Raw genomic sequence first — 24,543 nt, forward strand, 5'->3', positions numbered from 1 at the left:
GTATGCAAGAATTTGACTCGCTGGTCCACGTGGGGTCTGCAAATATACGTAGTTGGGTCCCGTGATGGAGTGTGTGAGCAGCACTCACAAACTGCATTTCTCACAAAAACATTTTTCTTCACAATATTAAGGGCTCTGCATGACTTTTGCACTTGGTCTATGCATATTTCTTTCTCAGATTTCGACATATCACTTCCTGCCATCTGGCAAAGGCTTGTTAGTGTGGATGCCACAGATGAGGCTAGGAATGGACTATGCATCCCAGAAGGCCCTCCATGCTTGCGGGGGGACTGCATTTCCGAGTGCATGGTAGTCCCGGGGCTCCAGTATGGGAGCTGATCACATTCCCCGAACCTGCACCTTCCTCCTATTGCAGGGTACAATTGCAAACTAAACATGGAAAACCAGAAAAAGGCACTGGTATATACTCTGGACTGACTTGAATCACATTTTTAATGTGATTACTGAGTAAATTAAGTCTGCATTCAAATGTGTGAATTAATTTTCTAGATGGATGTACGTGAAATGTTAAATTAAAAATACTGGGCAGAGAATGCCAAATCTTTGGAAATTTAAATTTTTCGACTTGAAATGTGTGGGGAGACCACCGCAGGCCCCAACATTCCCCTATCCTATTCTATCTCCTTACCCCACCCCCCATCTATTTTTGTACACAAGTCGAAAAAATTGAATACAAAAATTCAGCATTTTCTGCCTCTGTATTTCTCACTGGACATTTTCTACGGATACCCAAATTGATCGGGGAGAAATGACCGAATTTCAATGGTCCTAATTGACCTTTTGCACAATTGTGTGTGTGTATATATATATGTGGTTTTTGTTAATTCCATTATTTAAAGTGAATGGGTGGGGTTGCGGGCAGTTCCCTCCCGCATGCATGTCCAAATTGACCTTTGAAATTCGGTCAATTCTCCCCCGAGCAATTATCATTCGGTCAATTTGTATACAACTATTAATCTTAAACCATTGAGGTAGTTGGTGGTAGTGCCATATTGCAAATTCAACTCAGATGTGTTTGCATGTCTTTGCGACTTTGCAATCACTTTGGAGCAACTTGAAACACTTCAAATCTTGTTTGAAAGGGAGTACTATATACCCACCCCCCCATCCAAAAGTTTTTGCACTTTGATTCAAGCAGCCAAGGTTGCATTGGCCATCATTCATCAAGGTAGGCTTTGGCACCTATGCAGACCATTCAGTTAAGGCATGACATGCCAAATGGCTCTCAGCCAGTCGAGACCTGTGATATGTTGATGCACAATATGTGCCTTACAGCATAGAGGGATGAGAATAATTAATTGTATGCTTCTCTTTTTCAGCTGCATGTATTCCAAGCTCTCTTTGTCTCTCTGAATGTACCTTTTACTGTAACACGAGGGGAAGAGTTTATTCTGGAAGTGATCCTTTTCAACTATTTGAAGCAGACACTAAAGGTACAGCACATTTTCAAAGATGTGTCTAAATATTCATGTTTACTGTGTGCGGATCTGCTACTAGTCAAGTCGAAGAATACTATGTTGTCTTTTCTTATCCTCATGTTGACACAATCAAAGCAAATGCAGTCTTAATATTTAAATGGACTTTCTGCAGCTGGTAGCCTGGCAGCTTATTTTCTGAAAGAATGCAGATCCACTCGATAGGCAGATGCCGCATGGGTTTACTCCCCCTCCCCAAGCACAATAATGCATTGGAGAATGACTTTATATAAGCATTTCAAACTGCCCTTTGCCATAGTGTTACAGTTTATCTCTGAAAGGACTGACCCAAAGATCTAATTATAGATCAAACTTTTAAAACACTTTAGTTTGAAATCTCCAATTTTCAAAAATTAAGTTTGAAAACGCAGTCTAACATTACATGTTGTTTAACTGAAAGTTCAGATGAGGCTTTGCAATTCTGTTGCTACAATATACAATTGTGTTAATTTGTTCCCCTGACTATAACCCCAATACTTTGCTTTTTCCACCTTTTCATTCGCTGCTGACCGGTTTTCTTTTAATTATGGAACACCCCCATCCATCAGACTTGCTCTTTTGCCCTCCTAGTCCATACCTCCTTTCCTCCTAGTCCATACCTCCTTTCCAAGTTACAAACTTGTTTACCAAACTTTGGACCAGATTCTAAATAGTTATCAAAATGCTTGTAGTTGTGCAGCTAACTAACGAGCCCCTTAATTGTACAGCCACTAGACCACAACTGGCAGTTGTACAAAATAAGCACAGCCGGGATTTCGTTCAAAGTCGAAATCTGGGCTGAGGAAGTTTAATAATCATTAATTTTCTCTGGATATTATGCGGTTATGGAATACTGCACACTGCTGCCATGTTCATGGTCTCCAGGCGCTCTGGTGTATCTGAAAAGGAAGAAGGGCTGGAGAGGGTTGGTTAGTGGGATGGACTGGGAAGAGCAAGAGCTTTGTTGTGGTGTTTGTGGCTTCAGTTCTGAAAAACCAGTGACTGTATGTTGGGTTTGGTTTTAGTGAGTAAGGGTTTGGCAGGGTTTTGGTGAATGGGGTGCTGTGTGTTTGTAGTTTTAGTTTTCTGTAAAGTGTTGGGATAATATGGTTATTGCTGGCTGCGTGCAGCTACTTGTGGTTTTATGTTTCTGCTGTTGTAGAGGCATGTGTGTTGTATTTGGTGGTTGAGGGTGAGTATGTGTGGCGCTTATTGCAGGGTTCATGGTGAAATTGGGCTATGCGCTTCTCTGCGATGGTTGTGTTGGTTTAGATGGGTTTGTATCCTTGAATGGTGGATTGAATTAATTGTGGTTTATTCAGGGTATCCTGGTTTCAGTTGTTTTTAATTTTGGGTGACTCTCCATATATTGTGGTTGGCCCACTCTCCAATGGAATTTCCCATTTAGCTTGGCGAGTTAAAGAGCCATATCTTTAGTAAGCTTCTGAATTTTAGATGTTTTTCTGTTCAAATTTCTTTGGGGAGTGAGTTCCAAAGTTTTGCCATATGTAGGAGAATGCTGAACCAACAAATTCTAACTTTGAATATTGGTTTAATTCGAGGTGGATGTCATTGTTGGACCTCAATGTTCGGTTTTGTTTGTAATGGAGATTTTTTTTTGTTGTAAGAATTCTGCTCCTTGGCCGTTGTTTGCTCTGTGGGAAATGCAGTGGTTTTTTCAAGACCATTCTCTTGGACTTATAGTCAGTGTAAGGTTCATAGTGCTGGTTTGACGTGTTCTCTGCTGCGGTCTGTATATTCGCTGTCGTTTTTGATGAGTTGATCTGACATGCCAAGTTAGATGCTAGAATAAGAGGCTATGGAATTGTGTATGTACTTGGACATATGAGGTAGGTCTGTTGATGTAGGAATTGTTTACAATGTAATTCACTGGAATGCATATGGAAAGGGGTAAGTCTGGGGTTCATTTTGTTTGTTTGCTTTACCCTATTTATCATCCAGTGGAATATGAACCATGGTGGTGAATTTACCACATTACATCACTCCACCAAATGTGAGAAATCATTGGTGGATGTGCTTATCCCTTTGCTCCCCAAACAGAAGTGCAGCTACATGCTGTTTACTTCCTGGTAATCTTCATTACAAGCCCTACTCTTCCACGTAATCCTTAGGATGGATGAGTAATGTCCAGGAAATAAGGTAACTCTGCCAGCCCTTTAAATATTTTATTTAAATATTTTAATTCACAATCTACCAATTCCCTAGTTATAAAGCACCTAACCAATCAAACGCAATCCTGCTAGTCTTTGACCATAATGGATTTTCTGACAGACTTGGTTCCCACAGATGGGTCGGAGGGATTGAAATCCAGCACTCTGATGAGTAGGGCTCACTATAATGAAGCTTGCACGTAAGAGGCAATTAACACTCCATCCATATGCCTATGCTGGTATCTATATTCTGGTCTGATAGCACAGGGAGTAGAGCGCTCGCATTGACATCTGTACAGAGCGTGCTGACGCAGGTTCGAATCCCGGCAGGGCCAAACTCAGCCTTTCATCCTTCCGAGGTCGATAAATGAGCACCACACACTGTGTGTAATAAGCAGTGCTCAGATACCTGAGGGTTCATAGCGCTATATAAATGCTAAATTATTCTTAACCTAGTTTAATTCCTTATATAATAAAGCAAGGAGAGACCAGTCTGCAACAGATCCCGCTCAATAGCTGAACACAAGCCCTGAATTAAAACACCGTTCGAAAGACTAGTTTCAAAAGTCATGGAAAGTGACAACCATTTATCAGCCTAGGTTAGAGAAATGATGTTGCCTGAAATCCCTGTGGCACACAATATAATTCTGTAACCCAACATGCAACGTGCCAAATCAGGCCCACCCAACAAATAGAGGCAGGGTAATGGCATACACAGACGAGCCTCTTTTAATATGAAGGGGACAAGGCTGCAGCAAATTATCCCAGATCTGGCAGAGCAGAGTACTAAAGAAGCCTATAGACTGTCCACATTACAATCCACAGAACTCGGCGCTGCAAATGTAATGCTTCTCTATAGAAAAGAGTAACTCTTCAAGGACCTGTCAGGAATGCAACTGAAAAGACCAGGATCGGTGAGCACACGCTAACCGTATACAATCAGCCTGCCCCTGGGAAAAAAACACTTCAAAATCATACCAAACATACAAAAGTATATGGTGGACTTACAGAGAGCAAGAACTGAAATGCCTTGCTTAACAAAAGCAATCTACACAAACCTATGGTTGAAAAGGGAAGTCCAGGGCACCACACTCGAGCTCATTGTGAGACCAGGCCCTTGCAGCGTAAGAAGGCATTCTACAACAACCCAGAAGTATCTATTGCTACAGTAACACCTCAGCAATGGAGGACAACCACGGCATACGAGATGAAAACTAAGGGTACCAAAAAAAGTGACCTAATATAGGTACAGCAATGGAACCTACAGCCTCCTAGATGGTGAAAAGGTCATCCTAGAAAGGCACCTTTTGCTTCAAAGTGAACAACCCTGGAGGACAATTGATCTTATCAATCCAACAGAGCAGCGCAGAACAACCATTTCACAAATATCCCGGAAGCAGAAGCCTAAACTGAAGACTCCCACAGGAAGAATGTAACATACAAACATGAGCATTGAAAGCCTTTCATGGATGGATGAATTCTTGAGTAATGCAGAAATTAGACCGTGTCAAACGGAGGTACACATGTAAACTTGAAGACCCGAAGCAGAAGCAGCCACCACCGTCATTTAGGAGTCTTCCTGCCTGCCCTAAAGAGACCCGATTAACCTTGGCCATTCAGAGTGACAAGCCGTACAATCCTATGCATGTGCCAGTCTGATGAATGTTTGCTTGTAAGCTTGCCATTCTACAGATCAGGGCATTTGTTCCTCTGCAGCCGGGTATAGGTGCTGGGTTATTTTAAAAAAGGAGAGGTAGATGGGCAGAATGAGGCATGGGTCCACCGGAAATCGATTTGATTTTTCTTGTGCTTTGGAAGTTCTCGCCACAGGGGTGTGGTAGAAGAAATACGCATTTTTGGTTCACTGGATACTTTAAAAATGGGCTGTTTCCCTAATGGGACAAATGTAAACTCCAAGCACCAGGCGAGAAGTGAAAGCTTGCATGAATCTACTTTTCTTTTTCTGCACCAGCTTTTTAGTTTTGGATATTTAGGTGGTGCTAACATGCTGCCTGTAAGCTTAAACTATTGCTTTGGAGTCCAACTAGGGAAAAATTGCATATGACCAAGATTGTACATGTTTGGTTATTTACCCACCAACTGACTGTCCATGGCCAGGCTAATTCTTATGGCCATTCCGAGCCACTTTCTACCCCTACGCACCCAAAACTCATCCTCTGGGGATCACTTTGATGATTCTTACCATACAACTTTGTACTCGAAGTGCCTGCCTTGTTTTTCTCTTCAAGGCATTGTTAGCCACTCCATAACCACCACCAATGAAGTTCTGTTAAAAATGTGCACTGGCAAAGCCAATAGTTTTGGCTTGTCTAGAGGTATTAGGCATTTGCCGGGCACTGCCATTATATGCCCAGGAATTGCACCATGTTTTTTGCTACTAACATCGATTTGCAATGAATACCACTACGGCAGTTTTTCCACCACCATATGCTTATGGTAGGATTTGTAGCATCCACTGAATGAACCATCAATATTATAATAACTTATTGGTTTCTTTTTCTGATGGAAAACATTCCACCTTAATTATTTTCATGAAACCAAAAGAGGATTTATAATACCACGGTCTGACTGACCACCCTGGAGGTAGCTGTGAGCAAAAATACAAATGGGATTTTGAATGTTAAATGCAGCTCTTCATGCATGCCGAATTACTGATTCCCCTTGACAGCTCAACAAGAAGAGCTACAATAAATGTTCTAGGGGGGGGGGACCTTTTTGGGAAATGTTCATGCAGGTTTGTCTGGTGGTTCAAAAGTAGAAAATCTCTCTTCGTATGGAAGTTAATGTACTCCTTGCTCCATCTGTCTATACCTGAGCAGGTATTGCTGTTGGTATTATCATTAGACTTTTAAGATCTAGTGCAATAGTCTATTCAATTCCTATTTCTTTTAACAGGTTACAGTTGCGCTGGAGCTCAGTGATCACTTTGAGATATTGTTTGCATCAAACAGTACAGCTGCAAATGACACTACTCTACTAAGTCAACGGGAGGTCACATTACCAAGTGAATCTGGAAGCGCAGTCCTTTTCCCAGTCAGCCCAAGACGCCTGGGTCAGATTGATTTCACCATACTAGCCAACTCGTCCATGGCATCCGAAGTTGCCTCCAAAACAGTCTTTGTTAAGGTAAATTAGCTCATCCCTGACTATATTTCAGAAGTTAATGGATACATGGGTGCTCTTGCTTCCCTATGGGGAACTGTAGGGTATGCAGTGTTGAAGTAATATACGACTATTGAAATCGGTACTTTCTTGAGATTTCATGATGTAGCTAGATTTTTTTAATGCATTTTTAAAATGTAATTTTGTAATGCACTACTAACTTTAGAAAATCTAGACCTCTTCACTCATAATAGACAATCTGCGAGCACTACCTGGTTCTTGGGTAAAACATTAATTTGGGATTGGTGTTCCTTTCGTTTTCACAATTCGTTATTTTCAAGTAACAGCTCTTGCAATCGCGAAAGAAAACACTTGTCATGTCACTTCAAGCTTCTTCATAATTGAATGTGGCTATTGTAAAGGCATGGGATTCATTACTACACATCCGTCACTGTACTTGGTGATCACTTATGTTTGTTTTGCCTGATTCAGTTTCATGAAGCTTATTGTATCGTGAATATCTGCTCATGTGTTCATACCCACTGCACTCACTGAGTGGAGATATAACGGACTATTTTATTCACCATTGTGTTCTGTTAAAACTAATTTTTTAAGTTTGTACTTATTTGTTTTGTTAGCCATTTGAAATGCAATTGATTTGTAGAGTTCTTATTAAGCACTTAAGATGATGCAGCCTTCCCATCCTAAATGTTTTCTCACAAATGTAATGATGAAACGTGATCAGGTTCATTCTATAGATAACTTGATGAGCAAAGGTAATGGCATTTGATATTTGAATAACTAAGTTCCAGTAATTCAACAAAAGTGGTATTTTCCTAAATTGACCCCACTGCAAGCATGATTCAAGACTCAACACCTGGTTAGATGAGTTCCATTGGGAAAAGGCACAGTGCAAATACAAACCATGCTAATATCCTTGGGTGAAATGGGGCTAGAATTGGGACTAATTTTAATTGCTGGTGTTATTGAAACCCTTGAAATGTACAGTTAAAGAGGGAGGAAGGTATTTAATGTTACTCCGGTCAGAGGAGACAAATGCAAGGTTCCTGAAGCCTGCACATCTATCTGCTGGCAAAGGGGGGGCGTGTTTACGAGGGCCATGAAGGAGGACGTGGTCTGGAGGAGATCCTGAAGTGATCCTGGCGAAATAGTGCATAACAAAGTGCCTATGACCGCCGAAAAAACACATGCTGGTGAGCGAACGGGACGGCCGTTCCCGATGAACTTTTGGAGTGCATAGGAGGGATGGCGATGGAGTTTTGAACACAATAAGATCGGGAGCGCCGGGGACGGAGGACGAAGCAAAATGGCCGACCGATGGCTGGAACAAAGGAAGGAGTCGGCCACGCGACGGCCAGGCGATGGAAACGGACTGTGCACGCATCCGTAGTGTGCGCAGAATGAAGGATCTCTGTGACGGGATACAAGCGCGGATCGGGCCGAACCTCCGAAGTGCTGTGGACAGAAATTGGTGGGGTGCCCTGCACGTGTGGCTGAGGACCCCTTGTGTAACATAGGAGGGGCTCGCGAACCGCTGGGACGGCTGTGGGTCACAGCGGCGGCACCCGCTCTCACGAGCTGGATGGGGACGGGAGATCCCTGGTAGTGCGATCACAGCAGTAACAGTAACCGCACATCGGGAGGAATACAATGTATCTAACGGGCACATAGCCCGAGTGAACGGAACAGAGCGAGAGGTCCCACTTGAGAGGTCCCGAACTAAGGCAATGAGGAGGAGCCGCGGTACGGCTTGCAGTCAGCGGGAGGTGTGCAGACTGCTAGAAGGATTTCTGCAGAGGTGCAACGGCAGCGCAGGGCTGGAGTGCGCTTGCACACGTTAAGCAGCAGCACGACTGGGAGCACTCGTGCTCAAACGCGCAGGAGGTATTGCACACGCGGGACGGCTCGCATGCGGCGCCCCTGCAGCCTACAACAGGCGTCTGCCCTTAGGCAGGTAATAAGGTGCCGGGCCGCAACATAACAGTAGCGAGGCACTGCGAACGAGAGGCTTTGCTTGGGAAGTTGTGTTCTGCACCGGACACCCTTGATGACACGCACGCTTTGGCCATCACAGGCCTCCTGGTGCTGCCAAACACATGAGAAGAGTGGAGAAGGTGGACTTGTAGGCCGTCGCGGGCTGCCCGGGAAGGGTCTAGGGGGAGGCTGGATGTGCCTTTGAGGAACTGACGCCCCCGGGCCTGGGCGGGCTGGTGATATTTGGACTGTGCTTGCCCTCCCCCAGCCCGTGGAGCGGCCAGAGTGGTGGTCATACAGCTACGTGGGAGAGCACAATCCACTGTGGCAGACAGGGCTCGGCTGGGTGTGCCTCTGGAGTGACCCCCTGGAACCTGATCCAACGGTCGCAGAACCATGTCCAATAAAGCTGTGAGACCAAAGGGCAGGCAGCACACGCTGGATGAATTCTCCAGGACGTCCCCTGGGCCGGAAAGCTCCAAAAGCAAGGATAAGCCTTCTGCAGGCGGCATGCCTGTCGCGGGCACTAACCAGGAGGTCCTGGCTGGGATTGTGGACCTGAAGGCGGCTTGGGAGGCCAAGCTTGAACTAGCTGTTACTGAGCTGAAAACAGCATTGGATCTTAAGGTTGGTGAGGTGCAGGAAGAGGTGAATTTACTCCGGCAGGACGTCCGGTCCCTGGCGGAGCGCACTGAGACCCTCGAGAAAGAGATGAGCCCGAACACTGCAGACTGTGCCTCACACAAGGCGGAATTGAACGCCCTGGTGCAGAGTGGGCAACCTGGAGAACAGGGCGGAGGAAGCGGAAGGACGCGCCCGACGAAATAACATCCGCATAGTAGGCTTGCCAGAGGGATCAGAGGGTCATGACCCCACAGAGTTTATCGAATCCATGCTGCTGCAGGAGATACCTGGAGGAGCTCTGTCTCAGGGATTCGCGGTGGAACGTGCGCACAGAGCTCTGAGGAAGCCACCGCCAGGTAATCCACCTAGGCCAGTAATTGCCAAGATCCTTAACGACCGGGAAAGGATACTGGAACACTTCCGCAAGGGTGGAACAATTAAACGAAGGGCGGCAAACAGAACAGCCTACCCGGACTATACCATGATTGTGCAGCGGAGTTGCATGAACTTTGGGACCGTTAAGAGGAGATTGAGAGAAGCGGGCCATAAATACCTGCTGCTTTACCCGGCGAAATTGAAGGATTTTCACAAACACAAGACCTTGTTCTTCGAAACTCAGGAGGACGCCATGGGATGGCTTGATGCGTAGGGTTGCCCCCTGGAGACCCACATTCAGACAGGAAAAGGAGATGGAGGAGATAAGTAGTGCACGATGGGGACGCCATGGGACGGAGCGGTGTAGGACTGAGACTTGATTGTAGTCATTGGTGCAGCCTCTAGGCGGATAAGGCCAGATTGTTCAATAATATGTGGCTAGCACTGTGACTATTGCTGTTATGAGGAGCCTTGCAGAGCTGGTCTTTATACCCCATTTAGTATTCATAGTTAAGTGGCCTTTAGGGCGACTTCACCCTACTGAGCCCTGGGCATAGGTTTGTGCTTGCAGGGCTAGATGTGGGGGTGCCTGAGATCCAGGGATGGAGTTTGGCAGCAGTTGGGGAGTGTGGTGTTGGGGAAGGGATGGGTGGGAGGAAGGTAGGGAGGAGGGGAGTTTGGGGTGTATATAGTTCTGGGGAGTTTGAGCTTGTGCTTGAGCCTACGAGGAAGAGCTAGAGGGTTGTATCTGTGTCGCATGGGTGGGTGGGATTGGCTGAATGGAAGGGAGGAGGATATTAACGAGCTATGGGAGATCTTAAGATCGTAATGTGGAATGTCAGGGGACTTAACAGTTACTTAAAGAGGAACAAGGTCATGCTGTATTTAAAAAGACAAAAGATAGATCTTGCATTGCTGCAGGAGACGCACCTGACGCGAGGAAAATTGGAGCTGGTTGGGAAAAAGTGGAAAGGTATGATAGTGGGTTCCCCGTACTCGGCTTATGCTAGGGGAGTATTGATTTGGGTGGCGCCGCACGTTCCGTTCCAGCTAATACAGGAAGTGGTGGACACTGAGGGGAGGATGGCTATAGTGAGGGCTTTGGTAGAGAATAAAGGTGTGCATTGTAAACACGTATGCCCCCAATCATAACACGGCGGCATACTTCAGGACTTTGTGCGCCAACCTGGGTGCGTGTGTGGGTGGTGCGGTTATCTGGGGAGGGGATTTCAATTGTGTGCTGAACCCCAAGGTAGATAGATCTGATGGCAAGCTTGAGAGGCACACCCCAGCAGCTAGGGCATTGCAGACGCTGCTTGACGATTTCGGATTGGCAGACGTGTGGAGATTAAAGCATCCTACTGAGAAGCAGTATTCGCACTATTCGGCCCCGCAGCAGCTGCACACAAGACTTGATTATGTTTTTGCCACGCCAGATGTGGTGATAGAGACTACTCAAATAGAATATAAGGCGGGGGTCCTATCAGATCACTCGCCTCTGGTCCTGGGGTGTCAATATTGCCGCCCTAGGGCACGGATTCCGACGTGGCACCTCTGCAGTGAGGCGCTCAAGGACCCAGTATTCAGAGAGGATATCAGAGATGAGATTATCAACTATTTCGAGGTGAACACGGGCAGTGTTGACTCAGCAGGTACATTATGGGAAGCCTTTAAGGTGGTTATGCGGGGTGCTGCCATCGCTAAATCAAAGGGCCTGCAGTGCGGGTCCTGGGCGACTTACGGGGAGTAGAAGAGGAACTAGAAAGGGAATTAGAAAATGGAAGTGTGGACACGAAGCTAGTACTTAAACTACAGCAGCAGTGTGCGGAACTCCGGGAAAGGCTCTGCGACCTTAATTATAAAAAGTATGTTGAGAGGCAGCATGCAGGCGGGGATAAAAAGGGGCCGCCTCTTAGCGTGGCTATACAAGAGTGAGACCCCTAGGCCCCGATTAGGGCAATAACCAGAGAAGATGGAGAGGTAGCGGACACTCAAGAGGGAGTCAATGGGGAATTTGTGGACGATTACAGGGTACTATACGAGGACAAAGGGGGTGGCAGCCAAGAAGAGATACTTCAAACTTTAGGGGACATAGGATTGTCCAAGTGCAGAAGAAAGAATTGCTGGATGCGCCGATCACTATGGAGGAATTGGAGGAGGTTGTGAGGCAGCTGTCTACTAGTAAGACCTCAGGAGCGGATGGGCTTCCTAGTGAATTTTATAAAGCATATAGAGAGGTGCTCCCCCCAATGCTGGAAATGCTTAATAAAGCGTTTGAGGTGGGTCGGTTGCCGGAGTCGCTTAGAGAAGCGATCATACCGCTCCCCAAGCCCAACAAACCAGGGCATAGCTGTAGCTCCTACAAACCTTTGTCGATGCTGAACCAGGACAGAAAGATATTGACGGCGGTCCTGGCAAATAGATTGCAGAAAGTTATTAGTAAATTAATACATCCAGACCAAACAGGCTATGTACCAAACAGGAACATAACTCATAACCACAGGCGACTATATCGGGTGATCGAATGGGGGAGTAGCAATGAAGGTGAAATGGCGGTGGTGTCTTTGGACGCAGTTAAAGCTTTCGACTCGGTTAGGTGGCTGTGGCTGTTGGCGGCCCTGGGGGAGTACGGGATGGGGCCGGGTTACATCAGGTGGGCGAGGATGCTGTATAGTGAGCCGCTAGCCAGGGTTCGCACAGGAGCAGTAATATCCGAGAGATGGCAACTTAGCAGAGGCACTAGACAGGGATGCCCCTGGTCCCGATGTTATACATTTTGGCTCTAGAGCCCCTGGCAGTATACCTTCGGCAACAATCTATCTGCTGGCAAAACTGACACATTCCAGGGATTGTATAGTTTCCTTACAATATGTTAAGATGAAACCCATTCTTTGTTTCATGGTTCAGATTGTATTATTTTAAAAATAAAAAGGGGGAAAAAAACTTTAGATTCAGGGATCTTAAGGTGAAAATATAATGCAACAAAACCTCTGAAATTCGGCAGACCATTCAGGCGAAGCTGCCTTAACTTGTCCGCCCCTGTTGTGCAACATATGACCACAAAGATGACACCACTGGTGACATCAATAGTTACATCAGGTATGACATCACTGATTACATCACCTATGGCATCAGACATAACATCATATGATTTAGCTAATGAAAGATCTGATTATATAAATACAATTTTGAAACGATTTTATTGAACATAAAATGCATGTACATATTAAGGTACATTTTCTGCTGTAATTATAAGGTACATTTTATTCAGCTGTAATTTCTTTGAATTAGGTGTATGCTCTACAGCTAGAAGTATTTACAAACCTGAATATAATAAAATTTGAAAGAGTAGTTAAACTGCAAAATGAGAAGCGTCATCGGTTTTACTTTACTATGTTATAATTAATTTAGAGAAGTACAAATGTAATTGCATGTTTACAAATCAAAATTGAATTTGTAAACTTAATTTCTTTTGTGTATATATGTAATTTTTCAGTCATATTTTGTAATACCCATGCTTAGAATGTCCATAATATATCCCAATGCATACATGTTTGTTTTTATAACACTTCTTTTCTCATTTACAAAACAATGTGTACATACTTTTTTCAGAAAAAGCCCAACCAAACATCATATGTACATTTAAGATGTATGACACAATCTGGTTTCAGCATGCTTCTATTTCATTCTAATATTTTCTTACATTAAAAAAGTGTAGGATATATATATATGCCATAATCGGGTTCATTCTATACAATGGACAATTGTATTTGCTTGCTTAGATATTTATCAAATAAAACATATGTATAATTTAATTTTCATATTTAAAAATTACTACAAATCAAAGCTTCACAAATACTGTCGATCACGTGTAGATATTTCATTTTTTCATGCAATCTTCCCATTTAGCATACTGAAAGCACATATATAGAGGGGTCCTATACATTTTGTAACATACCTAATGATTCAGCTTAGGTCTGCCACCAGTGACGTCATATATGTCATCAGTGAGGTTCTTTCCATCATTGTGGTCATTTTCTGCGCAACAGGGGATGGCAAGTTAAGGTGGCTTTGTCTGATCGGCTGCCTAATTTCAGGGGGTTTGTGTTAAATTCTCACCTTAATGTCCCTGCAACTAATATACATAAAACATTCAGTATACAATGTGTGTAATGTATGCAGTCCAGAACGGATTCTAAACCCAATGAAATGATTTTAGGTACTACTAATTGGCTAAAGTGTAGGGGGTAGTAGCTGTTGGATATGGTCACTAGAAACTTCTCATTAGAAAATGAAAACTTAATGCATAGTCACATTCATTTTCTCAAAAAAGTGCAGTTTCTGAACAGCCGTAGTGTGAAAGCTGATGGCAGATATGCGCCAATTAACACTTACTTTGAGGAGCTGGATCATGCGTCCCCACCCCATACCAATTCATTCTACATGCGCCATGCCATACAAGTGAAATTGGAAATGTAAAGACTTACAATCGATAATTGAATATTTACTTTCTAATCTTCATTTTTTTCAAACGTATTCTTTTGTATAGATATTAAACTTCAAAATCTTAGATTATATATTTTCGTAATGCCCACGGACACATACTTTCTTATGTATGTGATAAATTTACTGCAACACTGTCTAAAATGTTTTATAAAAAATATAATTTTAATTATTTACAAATACATGAAATTAAAACCAATTGTGTAAAGTTACATTTTTTTATTTTAAACTTTAGAACTGAAGTACTACACTAATATTTCACATTTAATCCTATATACAAGTCACCAAAAATATTTGAACTAATTTAATCAGTAATGTCACATATGAAATTATTGATTTTATCAGTGATACCAGTGGTGGTATTGTGCTCATAGGTAGTTAAGTTGGAATTGCTTGAAATGGCTGTCCACCCACACATGTCCTTTACTTGTGCCCTGAACAGAAGCCACAATCGGGGAAAATGATTGCACCGGTGTCCAGGATTGCAACCTCTCTTGCCATTTCCTGGGCAAATACTCATGACTTAATTGCCCTGTCCTCATTCCTCCCCTCAACCCCATGTCTGGCTTCCAACAATACTCTGCTTAATAAAGATAACTTTAAAAGTACACAAAACATAGTCATTCATATATATAGCTCCTTATTGAACTATGTTAAGCAAGAAGTATACAATTGTGGCATTATCCCCCCCCCAACCTTGACTGGGAGACTACAAATAATAGAATACAATTCAGCAAAAGGCAAAACAATTGTCTCCGAACTCAGAGCACTGGGAACATAGTAGGTCTTTAAACCATATTGGGGATATATATATATATATATATATATATAGATATATAGAGATAGAGATATATAGATAGAGATATATAGATAGAGATATATAGATAGAGATATATAGATAGAGATATATATATAGATATATATAGAGATATAGTGAAAAAACTTTGTTAAAGGGACGTTATGGTTCAAAGTAAAACCGAAAAACCCCTGAAATTCGGCAGTTATGGTAACATAAGCAACCATAACTCGCGCCACCGTGCACTGCTAACACTAACACCCAGGACATCAAAGATGACATCACATGTGCATTTACTTTTCATAAAAACTCTGTACAAGGGATTCTTATAATGCTGACCAAAAACTGTCAAGGATCATTTGGATAAATATCATGAGCTAATTGATGCATTAAGCAATGCATTGATATAAATAGCATTCTATTATGAAGTTCTATCCAGTATACTAAGCTACTCATGCAGAAACATAGGCAGTGTGTGCAGCATACATGATGGTGCCATATTCATAATCTTGCCATGTTGAATAGTGAAATAACTGCTTTCTTAGAGTTTTGCGTACTGTGAATGTAATAAGTAGATAATAAAACCCACTTGATACATAACTATTACAGACAAAACGCAGACAACACATACAAATATGAGTATATACAGGGACAGTGAAGTAAACAAAAAAGCAGAAGTAGTAGCAGAAAGAGTTTATAACCTAACTGTCTTTATGCAGAGAAACTATTGCTCTGTTTCAAAGCTGCTACTTAACATATGTATGTGCATCACATGATGTGACTCCACCCAAAGGAACGGAGAGTGAGTATAATGTATACAAATATGAGCATATACAGGGAAGGTAGAGTAATAAAAATAAAACTATGAGAAAGTGCTGATAACCCTAATGATTTTCTTCATGCACAGAAAGGATTGCTCTTTCAAGCCTGTGTCTTCCGCTATGTATATGTTTCATATGATTTGACTTGACCCTAAGTCTACAAATCTAGTACCTTTTCAATTTTTACTTCCTGACTGTTACTGAAGAAAACTATGTGGCTTAGATATGAAAGTAAAGGAAAAAAGGGAGAGCCAGCCATGTGATGTCATCTTTGATGTCCTGGGTGTTAGTGTTAGCAGTGCACGGTGGCGCGAGTTATGGTTGCTTAATTTTACCATAACTGCCGAAATTCAGGTGTTTTTCGGTTTTACTTTGAACCATAACGTCCCTTTAACAAAGTTTTTTTACTGAATATATATATATATATATATATATATATATATATATATATATATATATATATATATATATATATATTTACTTACATGGACGCAGTAGCATCCATGTAGTTATTGTTAAGTTGGTGTTTCCATAGGAAGAGCATTTTTTGGGTGGCTTATATCTTCGTTCCCTCTGGACGAATCCTCATCAAACTTTGCAAAAAAAGTATATGGCCCACTCTGAATTCTTTTGCAAAGTTTGGAGAGGTTTGGTCCGGGGGGGGCAAAGTTATAGGGGGTCCCAAAAATTTTGTTTTTACCCATAGACATAATGGGGAAAAAACTTTGCGCACGCCTACAGCCCAAACCGCTGGACGGATTTACACCAAATTTGCGGCAGGAGTGGGGGTTTGGTCCCGAAAGCGTGCTTTTGCAAATTTGGTGTAAATCCGTCCAGTAGTTTTTTTTAAAAATGACCAAAATGTAAGGCAAACAAATTAGTGATCTCCATTCGCTCCGTGGACAGTGCCCTGATTGGCCGAGCAGCTTGCGCGATGTCCGCGGACATCAGACGTGTTCGCTGATTGGACGGCGTGGTGCGTGGAGTGCGTCAGATTTTTGGTGGCGCCCAACATCTTGCATTCGCGGACGACCGCGAACAGCACGGTGAAACTTGGTTTAAAAACTGTATTTAGTGGATTGTGTTGGTGTGTAGGAGTGTTTGGGGAGGGTGGGGGAGTATGAGATAGGTTGTATTTTTTTTATGTGCTAGACGCTTTTGTTGTGCTCGATTTGTCTGCGGACAACACGGCTGTTCTGAAATGTTCGTAAATAAACAGAATGTATTCAGTGTCAAGTTGAAAGTGTTCTAAGAAGACTCGTGGGGTCCTGGAAAGTTTGCAGGGGGTGTCCTGAAGACGTTGTCTGTATTGTTCGTTGTCAAGCTGAAAGTGTTCTAAGAACACTCGCGCTGTCCTGAAATGTTCGTACATAAAGAAAATAGGGGTGTTCTGAGGATGTTCTCCGTATTGTGTGCCTGCTTAGCTGTATCCAATGAGGGAATGGCAGAGTGAAGTGGAAATGGTAGAAGGGCTGTCTAAGATTTACGCGGTTTTCGGACAGGGCGTGCTACATCCAGGTTTTTCCACCAAATCCAGCATGGAAAGAAGACTGTAGGGATCAGCCAATCAGATGTTGAGGTTGTGGATTTGTGTTCAAAGAGACTGTAGTGAAGGTGGCAGAAGTGGAGAAAGTCAGGGTGGTGGTGCTTGGAGATATGTTTGTGCATGGTTTACAACAGTATGCTCAATGCAGGCATGTTGCAAAGAATTTTGATGTTAAAGGAGTGGAGCTGGTGTGGAGCACTGTGCCTGATTGCAATGTACAGGGAATTGTACAAGTTTGTGAAGATATGGGCAGGATGAACACTCCCCATGTGGTAGTTTTGCACTATGGTGCTTTCCATTTGGGCTATGTCAGTGCCCCTACTTTGTTGGCAGATTTGGAACACTTGGTTCAAGCAGTAATGAACATCCTTCCAAATGCCAAAGTAATTTTTTCTGGATTAGAACCTAGGCAATATGGGACAATAGTTCAGTTTTTTTTCCTCCGCAAAACAATGCTAGGTGTGTAATCAACCGAGGCATGTGTGCCTTCATGCTTAGAGCTGGTATGTTCTTCTGTAGTAATGAGAATATTGATTCCAGTAATGCGGTTTATTTTAAAGAAGATGGCATTTCCTTATCTTTTATGGGAAATGCCATTCTGTTTTGGAATGTAAGGGTTGCTTTGGAGAAGGTTATGTGAAGATTTTAGGAGTAAAGTAAGAAAAATAAAAAATACAAAATAACAGGTGTCTGTCAAGCATCTGCAAAAAAACCCCAAAAAAACAGCTTTTCAGAGCCAACCTCAAAGGGGAAATGGGGCACACTATTTAAATTTACATTCACCACGCTCAGATTTTCGATATGTCCGCGGACATGGCGGTAGTCCGCGGACATCCAAATCACTAGCTAGGGGTTCAGTATGTTCTATGTTACATGTATATAAAGTCTGGGATATTATGGTTAAGTTGTGCTGCTAAAAATATATGAAATTCAGTAAAAAAAAGTTGTTAAAGGGACGTTATAGCAACCATAACTCGTGCCACCGTGCACTGTGAAGAATAACACCCATGACATTAAAGATGACATCACAAATATGATTGATGACATCAATGATGGCATCACATGTGCCTTTAATTTTCATAGGAAGTCCCTACAAGGGGTCCTGAATATAATGTAATGGCAAAAAAGTGTCAGGGGTCATCTGGAGATGTGTGATGAACTACATACTTGATTATGCAATGTATTGCTCCAAAGAACATTCCATTGCAGTGTTCTTTCTAGAACAGGAACCTACTACTACATAAACATAGGCATTGGCTGCAGCATACACCATAGAGATGTAATATTTCTAATTTTCCCATGTTGGATAGTAAAACGGTGAATGCTTCTGTATCACACTTTTGCATACTGTGAAACATATACTAAGTAGGTAATAATGCATCACTTACTACATACCTGTACTACTACACAAAAAACGTTAAGAGACCACAATATATACAAATATGGGGCTTATACAGGGAGAGTGAAGTAAGTAAACAATCGTGAGCCACTCTGTATAGCCAACAAGATTAGCTTTACGCATAGAAATTATTGCTGTTTCAGGCCGGCTTCTTCCCCAATGTATGTGCATCATAAGATGTGATTGAATTCTAAGGAAAGTACTGTAAGAACATGTGAGAATAGCAATGTCTACAAATGTAATACCTTTTGAATTTTACATTTTTGACTGTCAGTGAATAAACTCACCTGGCCTAGATAGGTCAGTGAACAAAAAAAGGGGCTAGACATGTAATTTTATCCGTGATGTCATCAATCATATTTGTGATGTCATCTTTGTCATGGGTGTTAGCAGTGCACGGTTGTGGCCCAAGTTATGGTTGCTTAGCTTACCATAACTGGCGAATTTCAGGGTTTTTTTGGTTTTACTTGTAACCCTAACGTCCCTTTAACAAAGTTTTTTGATTGAATTTCATAGGTTTTTATAAGTGCAACTTAACCATAACGTCTACGAACATCTGACTTCATTGGGGACCTTCGAGGCAGTGCCACATGACCAAATGCTGGCGCGCGGCATGATGACGTGTCCGAGAGCACGTCCGCACTTCACGATAAGATCTGTGCTTTCACAGACAGTTCGGAACTGCATTTTCTACTGATCTAAGAACTTTCAACTTCAAAATTTCCCTTGCACAGCGCCAACACCTATTCCTACTCACCCATTAACAATCTAGTACACAGTACATACTTTTAGCAAAACTGCTATTTATCTTAAAGTGGAATCGGCTAATGCCATCCCTCCTCCCCAAGAGACGCCACCACTGCTGTAATCAAGGAGCATGAGAAACACTGACTCCTACCTTAGAAATAACACACATGCAACATTTTCCCCTGTCCACCTGCCCTTCCATATTAGTGTTTGGTGCCTCTTCCCACCTTTCGTTGTAAGCTCTCCTGCCAAAAAGAAAATGCATCCAAAAACAATAAAAGAAATGTTCCTTGAGGAACCACCTTTCACAGTTAAAAAATAAACTTAAAAAAAAAAACTTAGACTCCATCTACTTTATATTTGTCAGTAAAGTACATGGACTCAATAAGATTTTCCAACATTTCCATTTGCATTTTGTGTTAAGCAAATGGCAATATTGTGGCGTTTATCCTCCGTTCCAGGGATGGAACGGTGGATACTGGCCTGGCAGCCCAAGTTATCAGCCCAAGTGAAGCGAGGGTGCATATCGAGGTCTCTGGACCATTATCCCTCCATTCCAGCCCCTGTAATGGGGGATGAAGTCCATTAGCACCTTAGGTTGCCAAAGCAGCGGGAACCCAGGGTGCTAAAAAAAGGATTTGCCTTCCTACACCGGGAAGCCTCTGACGTCCCGGTGTAGGAAGAAAAATCCTTTTCCAAGATGGCCACCATGGAAAGGGAAGGTCGGGTTCCATACAGGGCCCCTCTTTGCTTTCCATGGCAGCCTGCAGAAGGCAAAAAGAGAACTCTATGACCATATTACCACAAGCACATTTTTCTTCCTTTTCAAATCTATCCCAATTTCGAATAACTTTACCACAAAGCCAGTCACAGGTGGACATGGCCACTTTAACCCCATGTTTTGTCCATCGTGGTCATGGCCAGTAGCCAGATTGTCCGGATCATGACCTTATTCCATGACCCGGCCAATCTGGCCACAAGCTACACCTCAGTCACCCAAGGTATATCACAATTTTTTGTACCTACATTATGACACTTGTCAAAAAATAAAACACGGGCACATTTGCAAAACCATGCTTTCAGGCCCTTCTCAATGCTGCTTACACAAGTTTGCTGGAAATCCACCCATGTTTTATTTTTTCAAAAGTGTCAAATGATGCACATACAATCGTCATAACCTAGCCCCCACTTGACAAAATCCATTCAGACTTTAAGAAAACATTTATATCTAGATCTATAATCTTTTTGCAAGCCGTTGTGTAGATTCGTCCAATGGCACCTCATTTATAAGCCTTTACATTATTTTGGGACCCCCCCTTTAATTTTGCCCCCTCTTGACCGAATCCCACCAAACTTTGCAAACTCATTCGGGATCAGGTCAAGAATATATTTGCAAAAGTACATGCAGTTCCATTAAGTGGCGCCAAAGTTATAAACCATGTAAGAACTGCTTTTCACCAAACCAGTAATGCAGAGGTGTCCGGAAACTTTCACAGGACTGTTCGTGGACGTTCACGGTGAAAAACAGCTGTTTTTTTTGCTTCTTGCAGCCATATTCCATCCCATCCTCATCACCCCTCACCTCCCCAGAGATTTGATAAGTTTTACAAGTGCAATGTTGTGTTTTTTTTAATGTTTTTACCGTGATGTCCGCGGATGTCTGCGAATCCAAGATGGCGGGCGTTTCCAAAAATCTGATGCTCCTCACGCTTCACGCCAACCAATCAGCGAACACGTTGTGTCTCCCCGGACATGACGCAAGTCTATTAGCCAATCGGTGTCCTGTCCGCGGAGCGAACAGGGAAGTATGTCCGCGCAGCGGACCTAGATATCACACATTTTTTTGCCTTATGTTTTGGTTGTTTAAAAAAGAACTACTGGACGGATTTACACCAAATGAACAAAAGCACGCTTTTGGGACCAAGCTGCCGCTCCTGCTGCAAATTTTGTGAAAATCCGTAACGCGGTTTGGGCCTTAGGCGTGAGCAAGGTTTTTTCCCATTATGTCTAAGGGAAAAAAATTAAGTTTGGGACCCCCCTACAACTTTGCCCCCGCTGGACCAAACTTTGCAAAATTCAGAGTGGGCCATATACTTTTTTTGCAAAGTTTGGTGAGGATTCGTCAAGGGGGAGCGAAGTAATAAGCCGCCCAAAAAGTGCTCTTCCTATGAGATGAGCAACTTAACCATAACTACATGGCCGCTACTGCAGGCCATGTAATATATATTTTAGTGAATAAACTTTGTTAAAGGGACGTTATGGTTCGAAGTAAAAAAAAAAAAGTCTTAGCAGTGCATGGTGGTGGTGAGAATTTCTAACACCCAAGACAACAAAGATAGCATCACAAATGTCACTGATGACATCACATATGAAATTATTTTTGAGGAAATGTCCTTACAGGGGGTTGTTTACAATGTAATGTTAGTGGCAAGATGTCATGGGTGATCGGGAGACCGCTCGTGAACTACTTCATGTCTTAGAAAATGTACTATTGTAAACAAAACATTATGTTTAGGACCCAAAAATACATAAACATAGGCAATGGGTGCAGCATGCGCCATAGAAGTACAGTATTTTTAATCTGGTAGTATTAGTCTCTAAAACAATAAATGCAAACCCATCAGAATGTTGACTAGCATTAAACTTGGAATTAATAGCTAGCAATAGAACTCTCACTATACACTTATTAGTACAAACAATATATATGCAGAGCCACAATGCGTAGACCTGTAAGGCACTTGCAGGGGAACTGCAGTAAGGAGGAAAGAAACATCACCAGAAAATGACAATAACATTGCCATTGATCATCATGTACACAAATAAATGGTTTGAGGCCTGCTTATTGGCCTATGTATGTGCACCATGAGCTGAGATCAAACTCTAAGGAAAGTACTTTAAGAATATATGAGAAAGTTAATGTCTAGATATATAGCACCTTTTCAATGTTTTGAATTCTGTTAGTGAACAAAAATAACTAATCTAGATGTTTCAGTGAACAAAAATGAGTGTCCCAGATGTGATGTCATTAATTACATGTGTGATGTTATCTTTGATGTCCTGGGTGTTGGTCTTAGCACAAGATATGGTTGCTTAGCTTACCATAACTAGTGAATTTATGGGGTTTTTCAGTTTTACTTGTAACCATAATGTCTCCTTAACATTTTTGTTCACTGAATTTCATATTTTATTTTACCAGTGCACCCTTAAATTGATACAAGTTCCTTATTATACTCACGCCCAATGTCGCAGCTCCAGAGTCGTGGACATCAGGTGGCATTCACAAGCACAGGGGACAACAGAAAATGTTGTACCCTTCAACCAACACATACACATAAAACATTACACCAGGAGTCCTTAGAGTGCCTGGATTTCAGAAAGTGGGCTCCCTATTGGGGACCCACCATAGGAGCGCAGGGAGGCAATGGCACGCACACCCATTGACAACATAAGAGCAAACCCTTCAACCATACCCATGTCCACCCACAAACCGCTAGACGGAGACAAGCCACCAGTATTCGCAGAACCCGATGAATGAGCCACCACTAAACGCCCCAGTACACAGCACAGGCAGACACACCTAACATAGTTGTCCAAAGCAATGAGATAAGAAAAAAGGCCCACTAACCCAACTGCTAAACCTCACGCCCTGCATACACCTCTCACATGGTAAAATGCAACCAAATCTTTGCACAGCAATCTGCATGCAACAAAACAAACCACACCACACATAGTCCCGCACAACAGCACTTGGGAGTCTATCCATTCTAAAATTGCACCCATGCTCAACAAATGGTGTGAACCGAACTGAAGCTGTCAACAGGACATCACAACTCTTTCGCTCTATCCCTTCCCGCTATGCCTAACTAACCCATTCTACCCTCTTACCTCTCAGAGAGCCAGGGGAACACTTTTCTTTAAAATTTTATTTTCAATTTTAACAATACATTAAAAACATCAAGGTGATACAAAAATAAACTATATACAAGATTACAAATCACTGAAAAAAAATTCCACCCCCAATCGTAGAATTCACATCCAAACATATTCAATTGTCATTTTCAGTATCTCCCCCATATCTTATTAAATAGCATTTTCTTGTCTTGTCTTTTGTATAAAAACTTTTCCACATCAGCCAGACTATGCATTTCATGAAACCAAACATCTTTGTGTAAGGTAGTAGCAGTTTTCCAATTCCTTAAGATGATTTTTTTTCCTATCGTGGCACCTCTATATAACCATTTCTTCTGGCATTGTGTTAGATCTAACAAGTTATCATCACAACCCAAGATCAGTGTTCGAAAATGAAGCTCAATCTTCTCATTCAAAACCTTCTCGAAGATCTCCCCTAATTCCGTCCAAAATTCTCGCACCTTCCTGCAGTCCCACAACATATGTTCCAATGTACCACTCTCATGAACACAATTCCAACAACCTGGATCATCTTTCAGACCTCTCTTCCATAACCTTTCGGGGGTCCAGTAAACCCGATTAAGGATTTTAATTTGTCTCGACCTCTCAGTCAATCCCAAGGAACATAGTTTAACATTTTTACTCATTCTCGTCCAAGATTCCGCAGTAATTTCAGATCCAATTCTGCGACTCCAGCCATCTCTCAACAAGTAATTTCCCTTATATTCGTTCACAATTACTTTGTACACTCGGCTTGCTAGACCACCTTCCCCATCCTTTTGCTCTATTGTGATTATAGTCAGATTAAATCTAGCCTTCACATCAATCTCTCCGATAGCATTTTTTAATTTCGTGTATTCTGAGGCTCTGAAATTTTCAATACTATATTGTTGTTGTATTTCTCTTATATTCAACCACTTTCCCTGCTTAAAGAGATCTTCAATCCAATTAACTCCCCCCAAAAACCATTCCTGCCAAAATAAAGTTTTGTTCTCCAATTTAATGGAAAGATTCATCCATATTGATGCCCCAGGATCTTTAAATGCATTCACATTCAGT

General features: G+C 42.4%; 1 protein-coding gene across 1 annotated transcript in view; it reads left to right on the forward strand.

Moving 5' to 3' along the window:
- The window catches only part of LOC138453422 (CD109 antigen-like), an 812,557-nt gene that overhangs the window by 450,975 nt on the left and 337,039 nt on the right, over positions 1-24,543 (forward strand). Inside the window, exons 19-20 of the mRNA XM_069606255.1 lie at positions 1,341-1,454; positions 6,563-6,793. Of these exons, the coding sequence (XP_069462356.1) occupies positions 1,341-1,454; positions 6,563-6,793 (345 nt within the window). The remainder of the gene's footprint in view (positions 1-1,340; positions 1,455-6,562; positions 6,794-24,543) is intronic.

This window comes from Ambystoma mexicanum, chromosome 4p, assembly GCF_040938575.1.
Source record: "Ambystoma mexicanum isolate Mex_15411 chromosome 4p, UKY_AmexF1_1, whole genome shotgun sequence".
Lineage (NCBI taxonomy): Eukaryota > Metazoa > Chordata > Amphibia > Caudata > Ambystomatidae > Ambystoma > Ambystoma mexicanum.